Source organism: Cryptosporidium ubiquitum, assembly GCF_001865345.1.
Source record: "Cryptosporidium ubiquitum isolate 39726 chromosome Unknown contig_2, whole genome shotgun sequence".
Lineage (NCBI taxonomy): Eukaryota > Apicomplexa > Conoidasida > Eucoccidiorida > Cryptosporidiidae > Cryptosporidium > Cryptosporidium ubiquitum.
Genome location: NW_021639842.1, coordinates 251,518 through 275,325, shown reverse-complemented (window position 1 = coordinate 275,325; position 23,808 = coordinate 251,518). Strand labels below are relative to the sequence as shown.

At 34.4% G+C, this 23,808-nt stretch overlaps 12 protein-coding genes across 12 annotated transcripts; 6 read left to right on the top strand and 6 right to left on the bottom strand.

Annotated features, from left to right (window-relative positions):
- Positions 1-36: 36 nt before the first annotated feature.
- cubi_01002 (diadenosine tetraphosphatase) lies at positions 37-663 on the bottom strand (the record flags this gene model as incomplete). The annotated part of the gene is made up of 3 exons (XM_029018014.1): positions 37-250; positions 412-460; positions 510-663. The coding sequence occupies 3 exons, from the start codon at positions 661-663 to the stop codon at positions 37-39; spliced, it is 417 nt and encodes a 138-aa protein (XP_028872965.1).
- A 491-nt stretch (positions 664-1,154) lies between these two features.
- cubi_01001 (histamine-releasing factor) lies at positions 1,155-1,673 on the top strand (the record flags this gene model as incomplete). The annotated part of the gene is made up of 1 exon (XM_029018013.1): positions 1,155-1,673. The coding sequence occupies one exon, from the start codon at positions 1,155-1,157 to the stop codon at positions 1,671-1,673; it is 519 nt and encodes a 172-aa protein (XP_028872964.1).
- A 178-nt stretch (positions 1,674-1,851) lies between these two features.
- cubi_01000 (uncharacterized protein) lies at positions 1,852-2,829 on the bottom strand (the record flags this gene model as incomplete). Its single annotated transcript, XM_029018012.1, has 1 exon — positions 1,852-2,829. One exon carries the CDS (start codon positions 2,827-2,829, stop codon positions 1,852-1,854), a length of 978 nt encoding a protein of 325 aa, XP_028872963.1.
- Positions 2,830-3,273: 444 nt separating this feature from the next.
- On the top strand, positions 3,274-4,053 carry cubi_00999 (PRP38 pre-mRNA splicing factor family protein; the record flags this gene model as incomplete). The annotated part of the gene is made up of 1 exon (XM_029018011.1): positions 3,274-4,053. The coding sequence occupies one exon, from the start codon at positions 3,274-3,276 to the stop codon at positions 4,051-4,053; it is 780 nt and encodes a 259-aa protein (XP_028872962.1).
- A 349-nt stretch (positions 4,054-4,402) lies between these two features.
- On the top strand, positions 4,403-5,785 carry cubi_00998 (uncharacterized protein; the record flags this gene model as incomplete). Its single annotated transcript, XM_029018010.1, has 1 exon — positions 4,403-5,785. The coding sequence occupies one exon, from the start codon at positions 4,403-4,405 to the stop codon at positions 5,783-5,785; it is 1,383 nt and encodes a 460-aa protein (XP_028872961.1).
- Positions 5,786-5,821: 36 nt separating this feature from the next.
- cubi_00997 (N-acetylglutamate synthase) lies at positions 5,822-6,694 on the bottom strand (the record flags this gene model as incomplete). Its single annotated transcript, XM_029018009.1, has 1 exon — positions 5,822-6,694. One exon carries the CDS (start codon positions 6,692-6,694, stop codon positions 5,822-5,824), a length of 873 nt encoding a protein of 290 aa, XP_028872960.1.
- An 893-nt stretch (positions 6,695-7,587) lies between these two features.
- On the top strand, positions 7,588-9,792 carry cubi_00996 (membrane bound phosphatase; the record flags this gene model as incomplete). The annotated part of the gene is made up of 1 exon (XM_029018008.1): positions 7,588-9,792. The coding sequence occupies one exon, from the start codon at positions 7,588-7,590 to the stop codon at positions 9,790-9,792; it is 2,205 nt and encodes a 734-aa protein (XP_028872959.1).
- A 143-nt stretch (positions 9,793-9,935) lies between these two features.
- On the bottom strand, positions 9,936-13,382 carry cubi_00995 (RRM domain-containing protein; the record flags this gene model as incomplete). The annotated part of the gene is made up of 1 exon (XM_029018007.1): positions 9,936-13,382. One exon carries the CDS (start codon positions 13,380-13,382, stop codon positions 9,936-9,938), a length of 3,447 nt encoding a protein of 1,148 aa, XP_028872958.1.
- A 578-nt stretch (positions 13,383-13,960) lies between these two features.
- Positions 13,961-14,464, top strand: cubi_00994 (DNA-directed RNA polymerase 2 subunit; the record flags this gene model as incomplete). The annotated part of the gene is made up of 1 exon (XM_029018006.1): positions 13,961-14,464. One exon carries the CDS (start codon positions 13,961-13,963, stop codon positions 14,462-14,464), a length of 504 nt encoding a protein of 167 aa, XP_028872957.1.
- A 71-nt stretch (positions 14,465-14,535) lies between these two features.
- cubi_00993 (uncharacterized protein) lies at positions 14,536-16,245 on the bottom strand (the record flags this gene model as incomplete). The annotated part of the gene is made up of 1 exon (XM_029018005.1): positions 14,536-16,245. The coding sequence occupies one exon, from the start codon at positions 16,243-16,245 to the stop codon at positions 14,536-14,538; it is 1,710 nt and encodes a 569-aa protein (XP_028872956.1).
- A 281-nt stretch (positions 16,246-16,526) lies between these two features.
- On the bottom strand, positions 16,527-17,543 carry cubi_00992 (casein kinase II regulatory subunit; the record flags this gene model as incomplete). The annotated part of the gene is made up of 1 exon (XM_029018004.1): positions 16,527-17,543. One exon carries the CDS (start codon positions 17,541-17,543, stop codon positions 16,527-16,529), a length of 1,017 nt encoding a protein of 338 aa, XP_028872955.1.
- Positions 17,544-18,521: 978 nt separating this feature from the next.
- On the top strand, positions 18,522-23,807 carry cubi_00991 (uncharacterized protein; the record flags this gene model as incomplete). Its single annotated transcript, XM_029018003.1, has 1 exon — positions 18,522-23,807. The coding sequence occupies one exon, from the start codon at positions 18,522-18,524 to the stop codon at positions 23,805-23,807; it is 5,286 nt and encodes a 1,761-aa protein (XP_028872954.1).
- Between the last annotated feature and the right edge of the window lies 1 nt (position 23,808).

Below are 23,808 nucleotides of genomic sequence, written 5' to 3'. Positions count from 1 at the left end.
TATCACTACTCTACCGTTGAGCTCTGCTCACTATATTTAAAGCTTCTCCTTCATTATCCTTTCAAATGCATCATTGAATACTCGAATTAGTGATTCAAATTCTACTAGTTGTTTTACTTGGTTAATATTTGCCCATCTATATTCGCTGTGCTCATGTGAAATCTCTACTTTTGAATTACTACTACATTCTCCTAAGTAGTAAAACACCGTTTTCTTTTTGTTCCAAGCTTCATAATGTATTTCCTGAGAGCTGGTATTTCAGAAGAGTAAACATCGTGTTTTACGTGCTTACCTTTACAAAGTTATTATAGAGTTTAATTTGCTTTGGATCTATTCCCGTTTCTTCTAGTGTTTCTCTAAGTAATTATTCCGCATAAACAAGAGTTCAAACAAGTCTTATTTATTTCTTACCTGAATGCAGTCCTTAATAAATCGTTCTCTTCATCATTCTCTGAAATACCTTTTACCTAGTAAACTGCGTAAAATTAATAGTTTTTATTAGTTCTTACCTTTTGGAGGACTCCAGTGAAAGTTCTTTGAACATTTAAGTAACAAGAAATTTGGTTCGATTATATCTTCTCCAGACTCATTTTTTACTATGTCGTTCTTGAAAAGTATAATCCCTGCTGCCAAGGTTGTCCATTCTGTATTTCCTCTAATCATCTTAAAATTCTTAATTAAGACCCTTTAATTGAGTAATTGAAGCTCCAATTATTTTTATACGTTTTTTCTTTCCACTAGAGCTGCCCTATATAATGATACCTACCATTCCTTTTCAACCACTCTGACTTTTTTTTTGCCCTTCACACAGTCATTCTAATTTTAAGTCTGCATGCCGCCTAAAACCTCGCGCGCCTAAGTTGACCACTAATTACATTTTTTTCCTATCAAGAAAAGTATATATTTATTATTTTTGTCGCGGAGTTAGTTAAATATTAAAGAAATAAATATAAATCAATTAACTAAATAGCTTTTTTTTAAATACTAAGAGTTCATAGTAGATGTATACGTAATAACATTTTTTTAATATAGTTGAATATCTGGTTAAAATTATTTTCCCTATTAGTTATTATTAAAGGCAAATTTTTCAGCATTACATTTGCTTTTTTTCTCTACTTACTAGCTTTTGGATATTTAAAAATTAATTTGGAAACATGAAGGTCTACAAATGCATTTTCACAGGAGACGAGGTCATGTCTGACTCTTACAGACAATCCTCTCCATTTGGAAAGGCGGAGTTTGACGAAATTGCATTTGAGGTACAAAGTAAGAGAGTCCAAAAGTCTGCTGAAGATTTTGGAATTGCCCATAACACTGAAGAGGGAGAAGCTGAGGTTGTTGATGCTGATGTTGAGACGGTAAATGACATCATTGATGCATTCAAATTAGAGTCAACCCCATTCACTAAGAAGGAGTACATGGTTTACATCAAGGCTTATTTGGCAAGAATCAAGGAAAGTATGGAAAAATCAAACCCTGAGAGAGTTGAGACTTTCATGAAGAATGCTCAAGCTTTTGTCAAATACTTATTAGAGAGATTTGATGACTTGGAGTTTTACTTGGGCCCATCCCTCGATTGCGAAGGAATAGTTGTTTATGGTTACTATGAAGATGGCGATCTTGCCCCCAGATTTATTTACTTCAAGGACGCTTTGAATGAAGAAAGATACTAAGTTAGTAGATATGATTCTAATAATCTGTCTTCTACTCAATGGCTGTTTATATTCAATACGAAACAAGTTCGATAGTTTTGCGTCATAACACGGATTTAGATTTTACTGAATTTAGACGTTGAGTTCTAAGTTAAGTATGATTCTCTTTGCTCCTTGAGTTTTTTTGTGACTATGATAGTTAGTTACTGTTTGAAATTAAATGGATGAACGAACTGAATGACTGTAGATTTTCAATATGATCTTCAAATCTTTTTAGATTCATATGTGATTCATATCTGTAGTGGATGATTCCTATTGATAAAGCAAAAATGATGAAAAATCCTCCAATAGAGGCTGAACAAATAAAGAAGTTGGTAGAAAAAAATGCCATGAAATTTTGTTTCTGTAAATAGGTTAATAATGGAGTTAAAATGTGAAGGATTTGAGCTAGGCTGACCAGAGATATTGAGAAAACTAAAAAATCCAGAAATGGAATTAATAATTCATATGGGGACCATTTATTTTTCATCTTAATCAAATTCAAGCTAAAAATAACTGAAACTAAAACAATAAGCAAAATCAAAAAACTCAAATAGTTTGGATGTATATACCAATCTTTTACCAATTTATTACTTTTGTGACTAATACAGTATTGAATCTGGTCAAAAGAGGATAAATGAAAACCACTCTTTTTCAACACATTTTTCAATCTTTTTTTCTTTCCTTCAATACTGGATTTATGTTCATTTGGTAATATTTGCTGAAATACCTTATTATCGTTTTCTGTATCCGAATTCAAGTTAAGTTGATTATAAAGCTTCTTATGCCTCAACATAGAGCTATTTACAGTTTCATAGTCTAGAGCCTCCCCTGAATTATTCTCAAAAATATTAGAACTACCAGCTCTGGCTTGTGATAAAGAATTATTCAATTCACTTAAATTAAAACCTTTCCCCACATCAGATTCTTGCCATGATTGTCTTGAAAGTGGCAATATTAAGTTCCTTATACAAAACTCATCCAAGAGAACGATCACAGAGGATTCGGAAATTGTGTTTTGACCCGAAATCCAATCTTTTTTAAAAATAGTTATAATTACACACAATGAACAGATAAATTGAATCACTGATTTAATATATATTACAAGAACTTCTTCTTGTTTTCTTGATGCCATCATATAATTACAATCCTTTTTCCAAATACTCCCATTTATCTTTATGGCAAGTTATTCTCTATTACTCACATTTTTTTTTCTAATTCCTAGACGTGTACATATTATATGTCTAGTTTGACATTAACATTGAATCCTTCATTTTCCAGAGAACTAGGAATATTAATTCTATAACAATTTACCGATATCAATCACTACCGAATAATTCTCAGTTAGTAAATTTGTGTCTTTTCTATGATTGAACATTACATTGTATTTTGGATCTAATTTGTGTTAAGTATACACATTTTGGCGGGCCAAGTGGCCATTTGGCCTATAAAAATAAAAATATTGTTAGGGTTAAAAACATTAGGTTTGTAATTATTGGGAAGAAATTATAGATTCCTATTAATGATGCTAATCTTTCATTCAATTTTAGATCTCAAACTTTTTCACTGAGCGTAAAATACCATGAGAGATGAGCAAAACAGCCACCATAAGTTATTTACAGTGAGCTCAATCCTTAGAGATCGTGTGTTTTCAAGTATTTACTGGAAAGGGGAATGTTTTGCCTTGGACAGTGAAACTATTTTGGACAAGGCAGTTTTTTTGGATTATATTGGAACAACTTATGGTGGTGATAGAAAAGCAACACCATTTCTGTGCTTATTAGTAAAGCTGTTGCAAATTAGGCCCAGCACAGAGATAGTCTTGGAATATATTAACAACCCAAGGTTTAAATATTTGACAGCATTGGGAATAGTTTATCTTAGGCTAACTGAATCTTCTATCGTTATACATAGGTCTATAGAACATTTATATCAAGATTATAGAAGAATTCGGATTCGGAACTTGGATGGATCCTTTGATATTATTCATTTAGATGAGCTAGTTGAGATATGTTTACGTGATAAAAAACTGTTGGATTTGGATTTTCCATATATTCATAAAAGGGAAGTTTTGATTAAACAAGGTCATTTGAAGTTCCCAAGAGAGTCAAAGCTTAAATATATTCCTTCGGACTCTAGTTACCCTTCTCCTATTTCTCAAACAGAGGAAAGTTCTTGCAGAAAGCGAAGAAGATCACTTTCCAGATCTCCTGTGTCTTTCGAAGAAAATAATGATGCTCAAACTCAGAATAAACAAGGTGCTTCCAAGATGTCTGCATACTGTTCCAAAAGTGAAATAAGTTTGTCTGTAGAGCAGTGGAATGTTTACAGGAAAAAGCTAGGCTTGAAGCCATTAAAATAGTTTTCATCTCAAATTATTCAAACTACTTTCAAAACAGAATTCAACAATCTCATCTTTCTCTCACAAATACAGTACAATAATTTGTTTCCCGTAATTTTTATATTATTAAAAAGTCCATTACCTTCTAGTTTTTTTTGTTTTTATTCAAAATTTTCTCAATTTAAGAATTGGTTGACCTACATGCATCCAAATAATTTGGCGCCAAATGTCCAAAGGTAAATTTTATGCCAATAATACAAAAATAAATTAAAATCTAATAAATCTCCGATTAGATAAATTTGTTCAGAATCTTCAGATTGAGGAGCTTTATTTCTAGTAGAAGGAACCATTTTTGGTTGAGTGGAGGATAATGTCAAGTTTTAGCAGTTATTACAAGCTCAATCATGGGTTTATAAAGGAAAAACCTTCGGATATGTCCTCTATAGATAGGAAGCTTAGGAATATGTTGGAAAAACTGAGAGCAGAAAGGAGACAGGAATTTCTTAAATTTCAGAGGGCTGAGGATGATCAGAATTTCAAGATTAAAGGTAAAAACAAAAATAAAGGAAAAAATTCTAAATTTATAAAAAATTGGAAACTTTCAAGAACTTGGTCTCGGGAACTTATAGAGTATGCATGGCTATCCAAACTTTCAGAAGGGTATAAATCTATGCAAGAGAATCCCCAAAATTGGCTTGTTCTTCCTATTTACAGAGGAAGAAGGAGTATGTTAATTCAGGGAAATGGATATTGTGAACTAAGAAACCAAGATGGATGGAGAATGTTTACTGTAAAGAATGCCCCATTTATTCACACAGGATTGACCATAATAGATGGAATATATAATCATGACCAGAATACTTTTCAATGTAATGATTTAATCGTTTGGAACAATTTGAATATATGCACTTCCACAACTGAATGTAGATTGCATTTCCTGTCTTGTAGAATTGAAGAGTCAGGGGTTACAAATAAAACTGTAGAAAGTATTGATGTTTCAATGATGTCGGGTTCTGACCCAAAGTTTATTCCTAATATTCGAATACAATTGGGGCAGTATCTTCCTTTATCCAAAAACAATTTATTACGCTTATTTAGAATTGGCGACCAATTTAGCAGCCCTCAATCCGATTTTAACTATTTAGTATTTGTAAGAAAAGATTCAATGTATGATACAGAACAAGAATTCGACAAATTGTATTCTCAATGCCAAGAATATCGCACACTATCTCAACAAAACTGGCTGATATGGAGTGGTCAAGTAATTAAAGCATTCAAAGATTATAATAAAAAAGAAGAGGAGCCTAATGGCCTTACTTTCAGACTGAATATAAATGAAAAAAATGAGTTATATACAAAGGACAAAGTTCTAATTGGGGAAGTAAATCATCCAGAAATACTTAATAAAAGTCTATCTCTAGATAATGACCAGAAAATCCTAATGAATGAATACGGTCTTGTTTTCGTCAAAGTTAAGTTCGAAAAAGAGAACATACTTAATCTCTTGGATCTCATAGCATCCAGATACCCGTTTGATATTTTTAGTAATAACCATAACGAGTTTAAAAGTATTATGTTTGAATTATCGAATGTAAGCTCTCAAGACAAATATTCCAGTAGTCTAGATAACTTTGACTATATATTCTTCAAATGTATCGAGTTTGTCACTGAAACTAAATACAAGAATTGCACGTTACTCGACGAGTTGAATTTAAACCTGAATATGGAGTCTCTATTGAAATCTATTTCTTAATTAATTAAATTCATAGTATTTTTATACCTAAACTATTTAATCTAAAATAACTCTCTCTCCTACACTGTTCCTCTCATTATTCAAGTAGGAATTATCGGAGCTGCTTTTTTCAAAAGACTTTCTCCATAGTAACAAATCACCCCTCATAAGTCCTCTACTGATTACCTGAACTAGTTGATACCCATGTTGACTGATAAATTTAATTGGTGAAGTACTCAAATTGTTTGTATATAAGTGGATTTCCTTGTATCCGTAATCCTTAGCAAAATTTTCCATCTGAGCCAATAACCTTGTTCCTATTCTCATTCTCCTACTTTCTACCCCAACAACTAGCCTCACAAGACGACCTATTTTGGGGTCATCTCTATAAGGAGCCAAACCGACACATCCAACCAAGATAGATTCATTTCCTTCCATTTTACTGCTTGGTATATCTTCGCATTCAAAACTCTTCGAAAAACTATCATTTTGCTCAAATCCTTCCGCCCTAGAATTGCTTCCAGCACTCCCTAAAGCCATACTCCTTCTCTTTCTAATGGAGTTCTTCCTCTTAACCAGCTCTGCCACCCAAAAGTGATATCCTGGGGAAATCATATAGAGCTCATGTACATTCCTCAAATCTGTACAACAATTCCTGATATAAGTTTCAACCTCCCATATAGATCTACCTGTCAAATAGACGCAAAATAAAACTAACATTGAAATCAGCTGCCTGAAGTCCATAAACACTTTTCCAATTACCAACAAGGCAATCATATCCGCCAGATGCTGGCTTAAATAAAAAAAGACTGAAGGAAATGTCAAAGAACGAAAGTGTTTAAAACATACGCGCCTCACTCCATCACTGTCGGATGGTTCAAACTCTCTTATCACCAGGTCGTAACCTCCATATGGGTTGCTACCTGTCATCACTCCTTACTTTTTATTTCCCAACAACTTCCTACTGATTAAACTTGACTTGTTCTCAGTGTTAATTGGAAAGGAAACAATGCTCCAATTAACTCCTAATTGCAAAAAAAAAAAAAAATTGAACTTCTTTACATTACATTATTTCCCCACTTCACTTGTATATTACATTTTAAATTTCCCGCCAAATTGGCCATATTGTTTTTTTCAATGAGGACTAATAGAAAAGTTATGTATATTGTGGCGCTAAAATAATTATTGCATAATATAGTTGATCATAATGCAAGGCCACTTTAATGTATACTAATTTTACACGGAGCAGTTTAAATACAACGGATAGTAGCCCAATTTGTCTATAAAATTATTCCCAGATAGAAATCTGGAAGGATTATAAAGTAGCTTGGTACAGTATAACCTTGGAGGCAAAGACCTCTATAGAAAAATCAATACAGCTAATTCTTGCACCATTTTTCACTGAGTTTTCCATGATCAGTAAGTTTATTCTTAGGAGGTGAATTTTGAGTTTCTATCGTTTGGTTGCACCAGACCCAATAGGAAAATAGTGTTTTCGAAATAAGACCTTTATTATCATTCTTTTTTTTGATGCAAAAATCTTACTATTGCTATTTGAACAAAAATTAGACTTCTTCTTTACTCCCCACAAATATTTTCCACCGGTATATAATTACTGCGCATGCATTAAAAAATATGTTAGGCGGCATTTTATCGGAAATATTACATAATAGTGTATTAAAAAAAATTTCAATAGACGTTTTAATATAAATACTATATTACTTAAGGTTAGAAAAAAATTCGAATGCTTTAGAGCATATAATGAGGTCAATTGAATACGAAAGCTTGGATACCTAGCCTTAAGCAACCAAAATAAAGACCAAATGAGAAGTGGAGTAGACTTGCTTTGCTTACTTCACCAAAACAAGGTTGATGACCATGGTACAAGTTCAAAGGTAGGGACATTTCTGAATAGAGTATATAGAGCTATAAGCTCTCCAGTGGTCCATTGGCTTGTTATTTTTTTGTGCATTTTGCATATGTCAATTTTTTTAACAATTTTCATGGACAAAACACAAAACACAAGTATATACAAATTTTGTCGAGAAATATATCTTCCGATTGGAATGGTAATTTCAGTTTACTGTGTATATGATTCACTGGTTATTTTAATATACATTTGTAAGTTATTGAGAGCAAAGTATGAAGTTTCTGGTAATTTGAAGGATGAGTCGATTATTTTGAGGAATTCTGTCGAGTTGCTTCTGAACTTGGTCATTGGTATGTCAAGCATTACAGGCCTTAATACTGATATTGTAGGATTTGGTAAAATTCTTGGCTATGTTGCTAATTGGAAACGTCTCTCTATTTTTCTTCGAAAACAAGTTGGTCAGAATAAGCGTTTTTATACAAATGGAGAATATTGTTTGGACCTGGTATATATTACAGACAGGGTAATTGCTATGGGGCTCCCTGCAATTAATATAGAAGCCATCTATAGAAACCCCATTGAGGAAGTTTCAACCTTTTTCATGACGAAGTATCCTCGTAACCATATGATTATTAATCTCTGTAATGAACGGGAGCACTACTCTCTCAGCTATTTTCATAGTATTGTCTCTTGTCCATTTCCAGACCACCAAGTTCCTACGCTTGGATCACTTTTTATAATTTGTTTCCTTGTCCTCAATTACTTGGTAAGTGATGTTAAAAATGTGGTGGCAATCCATTGTAAGGGTGGTAAAGGTAGAACTGGAATCGTTGTGGTTTCTTGGTTACTCTATTCACGGCTCTGTTCAAGTTTAGAAGAGGCTCTTGAGTATTATTCTAACAGAAGAACGGATTTCAGTCTTCCAGGGCGCATCAAAACGATCAAGAACCCATCACAAATCAGATTTGTTCAGTACTTTTTCTTCCTTCTCAAAAACGCCTTCCCAGAATCCGTAATCAAACGAGGCTCAAATTTTTTTTGGGAAGACCTTCAACGAGGCTTCCGTTCTGGATACTTCTGGAACGTTTGCAATTCCGAATTGAGAAGGGTCAATCAAAAATGCGAAAAAAGGCATTGGAAGATTTCTGAACTACTTAGAGACCACTGTATCTACCTTCCACAATGTTTAACTTGTCCAACCTATGTTTTCCCAGTTTCCATTGTTGTCAGAAATAAAGAGAGAAAAATGAATGATATCTTTGAATGGAGAATCTGTCTTCATTCAGAGTATAATCGAGATGCTGAGTACCTTTTCAGTGGTTTAACTACAAACTTTGATTGGAATCCACGTCAAACTGGTACTCATTTAAACAAGTCTTTATATTCAAAAGGAGAGGGTTACCAGATCTTTTTGCTCGATTCTGATCTAAATAACCAAGCTATGAACTATTTTGGTCAGGATCAAAGCCAACTTATGCATTCTGCTAAATTACAAATTGAGCAACTTGTCTCCAGCCTAAAAACCAAACCCTTTTCCCCAGATATTATTTCTAGAACTAATCAAGATCGTCCAAAACCTTGGGTTGAAAGAGAGTTCGTTATTAAGATATTTGGGTACGAATCTCCCCAGAGGCACCTGCAGAAAAATTCTCTTTCACCAAATTTTAGGAATAAGAGAAATGAAATCGATTCAGAACCAAATGAAATGAGTTCTTTGATTTATGAGCCAATCGAAAGCTTTAGGTCATCTGAAGAGGAGGGGGAAAATACTCATATACTTCGAAGCATCTCTCTTATAGATTTTTCAAATCCTGAACGCAAAAAAGAGCTTTCTAACCATGTAATCAAAGCAATGAATTCCCCTTATAAAGATATTGTTGATTTCCCAATTAAAAAGATTAATGAGTGGGGATCCTCTAGACACAGCTTCTCAAATTCCTCTTTCGCTTTGGCCCACTTTTGGCTTTACCCTGCTCTTATACATACTTCTAACCACTCTAACCTTTGGACATTCTTTCTGGAATGGGATGTTTCTGCTAAGAACTGGTTGATCCGAGATTGTTTCCTTTCTATTTCCCTCAAGTATAAGAAAGAAATCGACGTCAGATCATCCTATTTTGAAAATATTTGCATAGATGTAACCTTTCAATATAAATGAGCAGAAAAACTCATTAGATAACTTTTTCTAAGTATATTTTATATATTAAAGTTATAACTTAACTATTATCTATTCTTTTGATCTATAATTATGGAATCTAATTATCTTACACAAAGTTGTAACCTTTTTCCTATGTTTAACATCTATAGAAATAATTTCCTAAAGTCATCATTTGTCAAGGAAGAGCTTTTGCATGTTGTTTCCCGTATATTTCCCAATTCCAAATCTTCCTTAATTGAAGAAGAATTGGCATCTTCTTGAACTCCTTGATCTCGTATGCCTATACACCCAGGAGGAAGCTTCTGCTTACTTTTTACTCTAGGAGCAAATCTGGCATTTAAGAAATCAGGTGAGCTGGCTTCCGAATTTGCAGATCTTGGAAATGTTAAAGGACGAGTAGAAGAACTGACTGTAATGTTATTTGAGCCCAGCCTTGATTCGTTAAGCATATGAGCAGCAAGAGCGTCCCCAGAATCGAAAAACTCCATGAAAGCAAATCCCCTAGATGCTCCATTTTGGTCTCTAGAAATGCTGATATTTTTTACCTTGAGCCCAAGACCATCTTGGAAATGAGAAATAATCTGCTTTTCATCCAAACTCTTATCAATATTCTTAATCAAAATAGTGTTGCTCGAATCCTGCTGATTTTGTATTTGTTTTTTTTTAGTATGTCTTTTGTTCCTGGAATGTCCCCTAGACGAGAAATTCTTTTTCGAGGCTTTGGGTTTTGGTGGATTGGAAACTGAAACCTGAATTCCAATCTCCTCTAATTTCTTTAACTCTTCTGAACTATTCATAATATCGAAAACCCTTTCTGTATCAACATCAATATATGCAAAACCTCTAGGATTCTTTTTGGGATCCCTAACAATCCTTACCTGGTTAATTTGAATATGTAAATGTTCCAAAAAAACTCCTCTCAGTTTCTCTTCATCCATCTCTTGGTTTTGGGGGAACCTTATAAACAATGTCCCTTCTTCCTGAGAATTTGAAAGCAAATCCTTAGCTATATTCAGATCTTCATTGGAATTTGAATTCAAATCAGAGTCCTCGGAGGCGGATGCTACCATAGATACTGATACTATTGATGGGGCCTTCTGTGTTCCATCTTTCCCATTTGAACGATCCAACTTACTCTTTTTAGGAGTATATGGAGGTGGAGGCATATTTTGGCCTTCAACCGTCCTTTCGGTACTCAATACTTGTTGCTCTCCAACAGAAGCTATCTGAGAAACTGATTTCTCAAACTGCCTAGTACCTAAAGAAGAGTGAGATGAAGTTGACGAAACCGATGAAATTGACGATAATGGAGGTATCGGCGGTATCGGAGGGGCAATCGAAGGTTCAATAGCTTCTCTTCCGTCCCAAGTGCACTGTGTCCTTGCTTCCAGATCTTGATAGGCTAGCCCAGGTGACTTCACTAGATGATTTCCTTTCATCGTAAACGAGCTTGAGTTAAGTTGATCTAAATGTGAAGCTGTTTGTTGAACACCAATTGTAACTGTAGGAGAAGAGGGAGATCTGATATTATGATTCTGAAGCGCTATAGAAGCTGATATTCTCTGCATTGCATAGCTAGGAGTTCCTGGAGGAGTGAAGTTTCTGAGAAATTGTCTGCCTCCGTTTGTTCCTGAACCACTAAGTAGAGCCGAAAAACTGTTGCTTTCAGAAGAGCATTCACTGGATGTTTCGTGATCACTTTCAGTAAAATTTCTCCGGCTCCTCCTTTTATCTCTCCTTAGTCTTATCTCACTTAAGCAAACAAAGTCGCCTTCATTGTCATTAGTCTTAGTTGCAAAGCCCAGACCAGAGGATCTTAAGCTAGTATTAGTTATTGGTCCTTGCTGTAGGATAGGTGAAGGCAAGATGCATTGAGAAACTTCTTGTGTCGGCATCACTTCTGAGCTTGAGGAAGAAATTCCCAACGGAATCTTTCCGATATTTGGAGAGTACAATACATTTGGATCTCTCTCAGTTATATCTAAACGCTGTCTTTTGTTACTGTTTGTATATCTAAGATCATTTTCAGCATTTTCCCACTCACTCAAAACTTTTTCTTGAACTTTCTGAGAATATCTACTGAATTTAGCCATCAAGTTTGACCTAAGCTCCAATTGATCTTGCATTGTAAGTCTTCCTTTTATGACTGAAATGATCAAAGGCAACAAACTCTCAGCATTTTTTGTTTCTTTATCCAAAAACTTTTCAAGCATAGAAATAGCCACCTCTATTGTATTTGCTGATCTCGACAATTCGAAATCCAACCACCTTGAATAGAACAACACAGCTGACTCTTCCAACACATGAAACTCCTCCTTCATCCCACCAACATCTTTGTCTACCAATCTTACATTATTCTCTAGTAATAACTCTTCCCCTTTAAAATACAACTTCTCCAATTCTCCAAATACTAACTTCTCCAATTCCAATATACTATCCGCTCCCCCACGCGTGAGCTCACATACAACACTGCATGCATTATTATCGTCAGTTTCTAAATGACTGCATTTTTTGGCGGTAGAGTGAAATTTAAGAGATTTGTTAATGTCAATGAGTGAGTTGGTAACAACAAAGTAAAGCTCAAGAGCATCTTGTTTTGATTTTGAAAAGATTTCTTGGGACTGAGAAAGCTCAGAAATGTAATTTTCGAGCAGAGTTTCAAGCATTTCCTTCAGACTAGTGATCTTGAGGATTTGACAATTTTGTGGATACCAAGTAGCGCTAGAACGGGTTTTGCATCCAGGTCCATAAAAGTGATTAAATTGGTAAAAATGGGATGTCATATCTTTTATAGCTTCCGCTGTAGCTGAGAGGTAAAACATCCAGAGCTTTGGGCTGCCAGAAAAATGTTGAAGAGAAGATGCATATACTGCAGAAAGCAAATGAGGACAATTTGTGGTTGTTGAAATAAAGTTTGCAAACTCTAGCCAAAGATCAATTCTTATTGAGCCCAAATCATCAAGAGCCCTTCTATAAGCCATGATAACCGAATCTTTTGTGTCAAATTTGTACTTAATTGAAGAATCGCAGCCATCACAACCAGAACTTGATTCTCGAAGAGGTTCAGCATCACTAGAATAATCAATTGAGAGCATCCTATCCTTCTCAAAGTTAATATATAGCATCCAAGCATCGAATAATTCTTGTAAATTCGATACGTTATCAGTTTGAACTCTCATTTCAAATGGTTTTTTTAAACTCCATTCCTGTTGGCCTTTTGAGTAATGCTCCTTTGCTATATTAAAAGACTCCCTATTCTCTTCAGGAAGTTCCTCCTCCCAAATTCTGTACTCATCCAGAAGATCAGGCAGCCCACTTAAAGGCAAGGACATTTGTCTGTAAAATAAGTCTCGAACTTTACTTACTCTTAAAGATAAGCTCTCTTCATTTTGTTGGTTTAGAAAACGTCGGTATTCACTCCATATTATTGGACCTTCGGTAGGATGCAATCCACACACAGAAAGGGCACCTTCATATAACTGTTCCACCTTTTTTGAATCAGTTTCACTCTTAATGCTCAACTCTATAAATCTCAAATGGTTTTCTGCTATTGTGGGGTTCAAATCTATGTTTTTTATTAAATTTTTCATCCTAATTTTTATCGGAATCTGCTTATTATTTCAACAATGTGCTTTCATTTATTTTTTATAGCTTTTTAGTTTGTTATTTTGCTTACAGATATCCCAAAATTTTCCCAATTCCAAAACTTCACGGCTAACTCCTCCTAGTTCTTCCAATTTTAGGGCATTAAAACTGAAAAAGTTACCACTTACAAATTTGCTGGGTAAAGTGAGTATATTTCACTTTCAAATCCCATTAAACTGAATGCCTGGAATTTTTGTTGGCTAAAACATACAGCCCACTAAAAACTATGCCGCCAAAACATATGTGGTACCATATGTGTTTTGGCGGCATAGTGCTGATTTCATTTAACAAGTTGGTCTGAAAAACAATTTGTTGATAATATTTATCGGTTAAAGTGCAATTTATTCCTTTAGGTTTGTCTTCTACAACTTTATACAACTTTCAGGTAAAAAGATAGCCAACTTAATTAATTGGGAAAAGTTTCTTTCGTTCGTTCCTGCAAGTAAGTTCTACCAGAATCTGTTAAGATTTCTTTCCTTGAAATTACTGGCAACTGCGAAATAAGAACGTCTTTTTGGTTAAAATGGAAAGAGATATTAGATTTTGTCCAGAATGCAATAATATATTGTGTCCAAAGGAAGATATTGAGCGAAGGAAACTTTTGTATGCTTGCAGGAATTGTGAATATTTTAGTTATGCTGATCCGACAAATGCTGAAGAGAACGTTGTAAACTGTATTACCTATCAATATGAAGGAAAGGAAGATATTCTTGTCGCCAGAGGTTTACACCAGGATCCAACACTTGGAAGAACTCTTGAATGGAATTGTAGAGGATGTGGTCACAATGTTGCCGTCTTCTTCCAACTCCCTGAGAGAGTATGCTCAGAAGCTATGACTCTAGTCTTTGTTTGCGTTAGTTGTGGAGAGTGGGTTAAGGAAGGGAAAGAGAGTGATGACGAAATGGAATATAATGACGATCACTCTAATATTTTTAATAGGCCATATTTTGATATAGATAATATTTCATTTGAACCCAAAAAAGAAGAGACTGAAGATAATAACTACCAGCCAATCAAAGAAGACTGATAGTATTTTAGTCTCCTTTTATTATCAAAGACTTTATTATATTATTTTTTAACTTATAAATTATAATTAACTTATATTACTTTCAATCTTTTCCCTGTATCTGTATTTGTTCTCAACCACTTAAATATTCCGTTGTTATTCCCCTCTCCAGTTCTAGACCCCTCTCTTTGAATGTTGCTTCCATAATCCCTAGGGCATTCATGCTTCTTAAATAGATCTCCAGTTACTACTTTTTCTACACATTTGAACCCTCCATTAGTGTTTAAACAGCAAGGAAACTGCTTATTGTTTTCGCATGGATTTTCGGGCATCCTACATTCATCTATATCTTTGCATTTTTTCCCGTCTTCTCCTAGCTGGAACCCTTTTGGACAGGTACATTGAAAACCTCCCCTTTTGTTTATGCATCCATGAGAACATCCAGTTAACTCTGGGAATTCTAAGCATTCATCTATGTCCACGCAAACTCTAGATTGTGTTTCCACTGTGTTTTCTTCTGGGCCGGTTAAATTCAGCCTAAATCCCTTATAACATCCACATCTATAACTTCCTATGGTATTGAAACACAGCTGGTCGCACTTAGAATCACCATTAGAGCACTCGTCAATATCCTCACAAATTCTTTTTTCTTTATTAAACTCAAATCCCTTCTCCAAGCATTTGCAAGAAAAACCACCATCCTGGTTCACACAAATTGAATCATTTTTGCAATCATGGGTATTGAGTAGGCACTCGTCAATATCTTTGCAAGCTTTCTCATTCTCATAATATTGATATCCACTTCCACATTTACATTCAAATCCGCCTTCTGTGTTCAAGCAAACCTCACCAAACCCCTTACACAAATTCTTGTTTTCTTTGCATTCATCAATATCAATGCACTTTTGAGTTTGTTTATCAAGCCTATAACCAGCAGGGCATTGACATTCAAACCCTCCCGGAAGATTCTTACATCCAAACTCGCATGGCCCAAGCCCTGAATTCTCTTGACATTCGTCAATATCTTTACAGTCCAGATGGTTTTCTCCCAAGATATACCCTGTAGGGCACTCGCAAACAAAACTTCCTCGCGTATTAACACAAATATGACTACAATTATGAATTCCTTCCTTACATTCATCTATGTCTATGCAAGACTTCATGTCTTTAGTATTAAGCCTATATCCCATGTTGCAGCTACAAGCATACCCAGGAGAGTAATCTGTACATAACTGTTCGCATTTGGCTTCTCCTGTTAAACATTCATTCACATTTTGACAGCCAGTACCTTTAGTTCTTCCATCTCCTATGTATCCTGGCAGGCACTGACATCTTGGTAATGCATTTAGATAGTCAATATAAGTTTGTTGGCCCACAATATCAGACTTACAGGTTGCCTCCTTAGAACAGTAATTAGGCATTAAGCAACAAAGACCATGTTTATCAATGTCGCAATATTGAATCCCTGGCGCAGTTAAATTATCACTTGTAGAATTCTGTCCTCTCAAAGTGGTGTAATTGTCTGGCCCAACTTCTGCCCCGCTCATCCTTACTCTCTGATCTCTGTTTTCATTTTGAATTGACTTTTGAATGGTCTCAGCCGTGGATAGTATTTTCGCGGTCATCAACAATGTGTCCATACTGTTAGTGTTTCCTAAAATACTGCTGGTCGTGCTTTTCCCTGCAGGTTTTGCTGCCCCTCCCATAGCAGCATTGTTCCCCATTAAAAAAGAACCATATGTCTTTTCAAAAAGTAACAACCATATAGAAATACTAATTATATAAGAAATAAATAGTACCATTTCTCTTCATATTATTTAGAAAATGCTCCGGATTATCTAAAATTCATTTCTTTTGTTCCTCATTCACATATTTTCAAACATATAATTTTTTGTTCCCTTCAACTCACCCTACAGTGGTACGCATGTAAAACCGGTAAAAGCAAATACAAAGCTATTGCATGTAATGTTACATGCACATTTGTGATTGCAAAAGTGCGCGAAAATATGACTAAAATAAAATGCACTAAAGATTAAGCATCTAGTTGTGATTATAATTATCTAATTAAGCATATATTAAATACTCATTGCCTACTGTAACTACAACTACCACCTGCTGAGTTTAAACTATATTTCATTTGGTTCATAGTTATATCTTCAGGGTGGTAAGCAGAACCATTCACATTAGAAGTGTTGGAAGACTTAATCGTTTTAGAAGAAGCTGTTGAATTATATTCCGAATTTCTGGAATTCACATTATCATGGTTTGAAGATGCGTTCGCATGAGAGCCATCTGCTATTGAATTCTGAAACTTTCCAGTACCAATGCTGAGTTGTTGTGGTTGCTCTATATGTTTTACAGATGAGGGCCTTTCTTTAAACATTTCTGCTTGTGCTCTTTTACCATATTCACCGTTGATGCCTTTTCGTTCAATTATACTAAGCTTCTCTGAAACTCGGAATCCAAAAATTTTCGGATAATATGGCTCCGGACAGGATGTTGAAATGTACTCTGGGTATACCTGTAAGAAAATATGTGGGAAAGAAGTGCCAAAGAATGCACCATCAATATCGATTAGATTAACGCTTCTAGGATCATATGCTTCCTGGCAATTGGGACAATAAACTCTAACTCTCCTACTTCTCAACTCATTAGTAATACCAACAGGGAGTACTTTGTATCCATTACATAAGACTCTAGGGCATTTTCCAAAACATCCCTTGTCATATTTATGTTTCATTATCTGTAAGCCCCTTGGAGTAGTAATATATCTTGCATGGATCAAACCATATAGTTCTCCTGCCTCCCTATGTAAGTCCTGCAAAGCAGGGTCCGCTAAGTCATCCTCATCCGGGATGTTAGATGATAAAATTAACTCGATTAGGCTGTCATAGTTCTTTGGGAAGTACTGTCTCAAACCATACAAATTAAAAGCATCCCTAGTATACTCGTTTGGTATCACTATGAAAAAATAATGCTCCCTCAATCCACAATACCAATGTACCCAACCATTTTCACTCTCATCGCTATCACTATTTATCCCCATCATATTGTTCCACTGTGTTAATGACGTGTCACCTTCATTGATCAAGCTAATCATCTGATAGGTTGAACTCCAGCTTCAAAAGCTCAAGATCCTCACAAAATAGATTTTACGGCGCAATTTGTTGGTAATTAACTCCTAAATCCTCGTAATTTCCCCAAAATTTTGTCTTTTATTCTTTTTTCAGCCCAATCCAACAATTAATGATTAGTTATCCAAAAGCTATATACCGCCAGCGCCACACCGATCGTGGATTATTTATTGCAAATGACTTACTGTGTTGTTCAAATTAATTTTTATTTCAATTACTTAGCTTCAAAAGAAATGACAGAGTTTGACATGTAACTTTTTCTCTGCTTATCTAACTTAGAGTACCATAATAATTCTTGGGAGTGCCGGTTAATACTCAAATCCAAAATGTGGCTCAATGGCTGAAATACGTGTATTTCCATAACGCATTAATGAAGTTTATAGACATTTTTGGAATAAAGCTTTAACACTGTATAAACTGCTAAATTGCAAGATTATATAAATTAATATTTGTTTTGTGTTGTAAACCCCGAACTTTTCTTCTCCAATTGAATTGTTCTTGTTCTTTCCATTTTATCTTTTATTGGACTTCCCTGTAACTTGATTTAATATCAATTATTTCCGTTCTCACTTATTTCACAATCATTTCTTGACATTTAATTGTGTACTCAAAAAAGGTTTCTTTTAATTAGTAAAATGAGCGGGCATGAGAACAAATGAAAATATTTATAGGTAATTTGACAGAAATAAAGACATAAGCTTGTAAAAAGGTAGTTAAAAGGAACTGCACTTTATGTTAATTTGTGAAGTATCACTCTGCAAGACCTAAATACATATTTCTCTTGTAAAGATGCAAGATGAAATAAATATCTCTCACTTCCGAAAAGGAGCAGAGGTAAGTTAAGTCTAAAACACTCTTTATTAAATAAACCAATATTTTCCTTATTAATTTCATAGGTAATAGTAAACCAGCTTGATGAAATATGTGGGGGAAGTAATCCAAAGATGAGATTGAGCTCGGGAGAAATGAGATCCAGGTCAAATGGTTCTAGTACCCTATCAAACATTCTCCGGCAATATAGCGATTCTGTTAGCGAGGGTGAGGGGGTTGGGTACATTGGAATCGAGTGGAAGGGGCCTTTTCCTCTTCATAATACAATCATTCAACATATCAAACGTGTACAACTACTCATAGGAAAATCACCCTCTCTTGTATATGGTGTGATTCCAAATATTAAATATGGCTATATAGGATTGGAAAATGTCTTGTATGTCTTTCCCTTAGAAGAAACTGTACAAAAAATCTCAAAAAGAGATCCATCAGTTGGCTCCTCCATTGATAGACGCAGTATTAGTAGAATGAAAAGTACTTCATCTAATTTTGACCCAGAATTTGATGACAAGGCAATTTGTGACGGATCAGTTCTTACCATAGTTTTTCCATTTTCAATAAAGAATGTGACAGGAGCATTTCCTAGAGTTGGAATTTTCCATACTGATGTTGAATACCTTCTATGCGTCATTACAGAAAATTCAGTTCATATATTGGCTCTGAAATTCGATAACTTTAATTTAAATAACGATCATTCTCAGGTATATAACGATGATGGAGTTGTTTCAAGAGGAGCTGGATTAATTAAAGTCCCCATTATGAAGATTGGAGGGAAAGATGTTGGAATGCTTCAGTGTTCTCTTCCAGGTTCTCAGACTTCAAAGTTCCACTCATTACATGGTACATTGGACGGTAGATTCTTTTTCTTAGAAGAGAACAGTTCAAGTATTTATGAGCTGGTATACCAGTCAAGTGAAGGTTGGATAACTCCTTACTGCTACATACACTCTCATCAGATTTATAGTTCATTTGCAAAAGAGCTGCTTTTGAAATATACATTTCTGAGATTTATGCCAAGATCATTTTCTATAAAGAAAATTTCTTTAGCACCATGTGGTTTCATGGCTATTCTTGATACATCTCAAAACATCTATCTTGCTGCTTATGTGAACGACATTAACAACAAGGCAGCTCTTTCAAAAATTCTACCTTGGGGCAGAACTGTGAATTCTTTAGGTTATTGGGCATCTAACTTGGATATTAGTACTTTTTTCTTACCTACAGACTGGGATGACTATATTTCACCCGAGTTACAGAATATTGAGAAACTTCCAGTTAAAAATGAAAACCTAAATCTTGAAAATTTTGGTCTGGGATTCCTTAATAAATATGATTCCAAGAAATTTTCTTCTCCAAGCTCACTGAGAGTTGTCGCAATGTTAAGGAAAAAGGACCTTTTTGACATTTTTTCAAAGGTACCGGGAAACCCCCTTTCCAAGAAAAATGAAGAATCTTCTTCTATGCAATCAGTAAGAACTGAATACCAAAAACTATTTGAAATAAATGACCTTCAACTTTTTTTTACTTCCGAATACAACCTTTCACTTTCTCTATTTACAAACAATGGCACAAGGCTGCAATTCCAGTGTTCTAAAAAGCCAAATGAAGAAATGCCGTCTATCCAGAGCGTTATTAATGGCTTTAGATTTGAACCAGAGACTTTTTTTGAGTCACCAAAAAAAAAAATCCAAACAGAAAAGCTTCAAAATCAACCAAAATCAAGTTCTTCTCAACCTGATGATTTGATTTTTGGCTTCTGGCTGACTTATGTTCTTCCCATTTCAACCTCCTGTAATGATAACTCCAGCATTTCAAACTCTTATTATAGAAATGGACTTACAATTATCACCAGGAATATAACATCTTATACATTCCAAAATTTGAATACTAACACTGACTTTTCAAGAGCACCAAACAAAAGCATTTCTCAAATTGAGCTTCGACTGTTTAGTTCTCTTCCTGCCGAGATTGGAATTACTTCTAACTCAAACTTTGGGAATAGTATCTTGAATAACCAAAATAGTCCAGCTTTTAATATCAGATATAATGGCAATTTCTCTTATTCTACAAGCCAATCCTCCAGAGGAGAGCCAATCATAATTGAATTGGATGAACAAGTTAAAGCAATCCATGAATTCAATTCTTTCTCAGAAGATATTGATAGTAATAATAACAATAATAATTTAGAAGATTTCCCAATTTCAACTGGAAAAAAGAATATAGCTTCTCCAAATGTATTTCTTGAGTATGGAGGAAACCCTCTAGGAAACAATAAAAGACAGCATGACTTACTTGGATGGGTCAAAGATAGGTGCATTGTATTTTTAGGTGAAACCAAATACTTTTTCTTGGTTCTTAAATGGAATGGTCTTCAGCAAATAATTGGAGCAAGTGGATTATTTATGCAGCTATTACAATCCCCACTTTCTTCAAACACAAATTCGAGCCAATTTAGGAGACTTGTACACCCTGAAGACTCATTTTTAACTAATGAGCACCTTTATTTGACATCTCCATGGATTGAAGCGCTTTCTGGAGCGATAGCTTTTGACCTTAAAAGTGTTTTGGAATTTCCTCCTTTTTATAAGTATGAAAATAACATGTACTTACAGTTAACTCCTCAAATTCTGGAGACTTGTTTTTCGAAATTACAGAGCCTGCTGAATATTCTTTCAAGATCACAAAATATAATAGGGAATGAGATTTTTGATCCTTTTGTACTTCCCACTGTTCCCTCAAGTATTTATCGACCTTTCGATAAAATCCTGTCTGAAGAGTTGGATAAAGACTACAGCAAGCATCTAAAAGACTCAACCACGTTTCTATTGAAATCTATCACTTATATAACCAACTTTTTACTTCAAATAGTCAGGTTTCTTACTGTTTTTGCTGCCTCCCCACATGAACTTAAGAATTATACATTTAAAACATTTGAAAAGCATGACCAGAATTTATTAACTGAAATGCCACTTTTATACCTAATTGTTTCAAATCAAGGAGTCTCTCAGATTAAGAAGTTGGTCGAATCTTTTTCAATAAATATTTTGGAAGGAATTTCTCAGCAGGATAATCCAATCATTGATTTAAACTTTGTTACCCAAATTAAGTTATTATACAAAAAGATAGGTTGGCTTCTTAATGCAAAATCCAACCAAATTATGAAAAGACTTGCATTGATTGCAGATTTGTCTATGGAAGTTGGTGATCAGCAATATAATAATTACTTTAAAAAGGCCACAATGATTGAGAGAATATCTTCGAGAAACCTTCCTCCAATTGGAGGTTTTTCACTTCCACCTTACAAATACTGGGAGTACTTTCAAGCAGACCCATCCCAAAACGAATACTTTAAAGAAATTTTTTCATCCTTATTACTGAAACCATTACATAAAGTTGAAGAAACTACTTTACTGCTTTTAGACTGTATATCCCACTTTGAACACCTTTTGACTGAACAATTGAAGATCAAGCAAAATCTTATTGGCTCAGATTCCCAGGATGAATTTAACAGCCAAAACTTTAACATTTACTTTTTACATATTGAACAAATGATTAAGGCTTGGTCTAATTCCTTATGTGATACATTTCTTGAGTTAATTGACGTTAGGAACCAATCATCATCTGAAATGAACACTAATTTAATAAGGCCTCTTATTCTTCTTACTATAAATCAGCCACTCAAAACACTATTCTCATCTTGCTTTAATCCTAAAATTCTGGAAACATGTGTAGGCCACCTTTTAAAAGATTTAATTCCTGTAATGATAAACAAGCTAATTGTTACTTTTGGTGAAGATAAAAAAAGAAAGTCTTGCTGCTGCCAAATCCTATTGAAAGATTTGGTTGAAATTTGCAAATATGATTCAACCCAAAGGACCAAATACTCGGATAAGTCACTTTTGGGTCTTATTGCTATCTCTCTAATTAAACCATTCAAGTCTCTGAATACAAATGAACAACTCAAAGACTATAACTGGAATAGTTTTTCTTCATTTTTATCTGGCTTAGTGATTGACAGTAATTACTCACCCTACTACTTCATTCTTTCCGCCATTTACTTATTAGAAGATCCTCATGAGAGCTCTTCTGGATATATTAGATGTGCCAGTATATTATCAGAGCTTTCTCTGAATAATAATGTATTATGTGGAAGTCATTGTACGAACTTCAGAGCCAGAATTGAAACTTTAAAGCTTCTGAAAGAAATTTGTATCTCAGGAATGGGGAAAGGCTTAATTTCAGCAGATATGAATGTTTCACAGTTACTTCCAAGGCTTTTAACTGAACCCAACTTGGATAGAAATCAATTCCAATTGGACCATTCTCTTGAATATGCGATCTCAAATACAGAAGGAATCATTTCCGTTTGTTCAAGTCTTCAGCTTCCCTTATTAGAATATATTGAAAAACTTGCATTTAGTCAAAGTCAAGCCTTAAATCAACTTATAGAAATTCTTTCTAGACAAGTATTTACGTGTTCAGAACTTGTCTCTCTAATTAACAGCAACCAATATATAGAGCCGTTTTTGATTATTTCAACTTTACTTGAATCGAATGCGTTCACTAAAAAAGAAGATAATAATATAGAGGATATCTGTAGCCAAATATCAGACTATCTCCTTCAAACCCTCATTCCTCCTAAAGATCATATTATTTATAGTCACTTCCAAGATCGTGATACTGTATTTAAACTCCCCATATTGAACACATTCTTTGATTTTAATGGCTATGACAACTTTTCTGAATCTATTCAAATGCTTTTAGAGTTTATCCAGGCTCCTTTAATCAACATAACGGGATCTTCTTTATTGGGATCGCTTTCTATTGCCCCAAAAACTTATCTTAGTGTCGGGCTATCAAACCAGGAAATATTTGAAAAGTACGATCTTTTCCAACAAATATATTCTATTACTGCAATTCTTGAATTTGTTAATTATTACATTCTGAGGACGTCTCAGAATATAGACCCTTACGACTTATCTCAACTCCCAAAATGCATTTCAATACAGCTCTGGAAGAAATACTGGTCTGTTCCATATGATATGTTATTTGACGTTTATCTTTCATTACTAGACTCTTCTTTGAGCTCAAACTCCTCATCAGATCCATTTATGCTCATTTTTAATCGAATTAAAATCCTTGAACCACCTGAATTTAAGAATGAGCTTGTTTCCAGTTATCATGACTCCTTTATTCTTCACTTAAGAAAGTGTATTATTGGAATCCTCAAAAGCTGGTTAGAAAATAGAAAACTCTTTCCAGTTAGCCAAAATCATATTTTCATGGCTAATAACTTTTTAATTAGTACTTTAAATTATCTTCAAAAAACTTATCCTAGAGACCAATCTCAAGAACTTATTAATACTGTCGAAAATATTCAACTTGAATTACAGAGTTAGA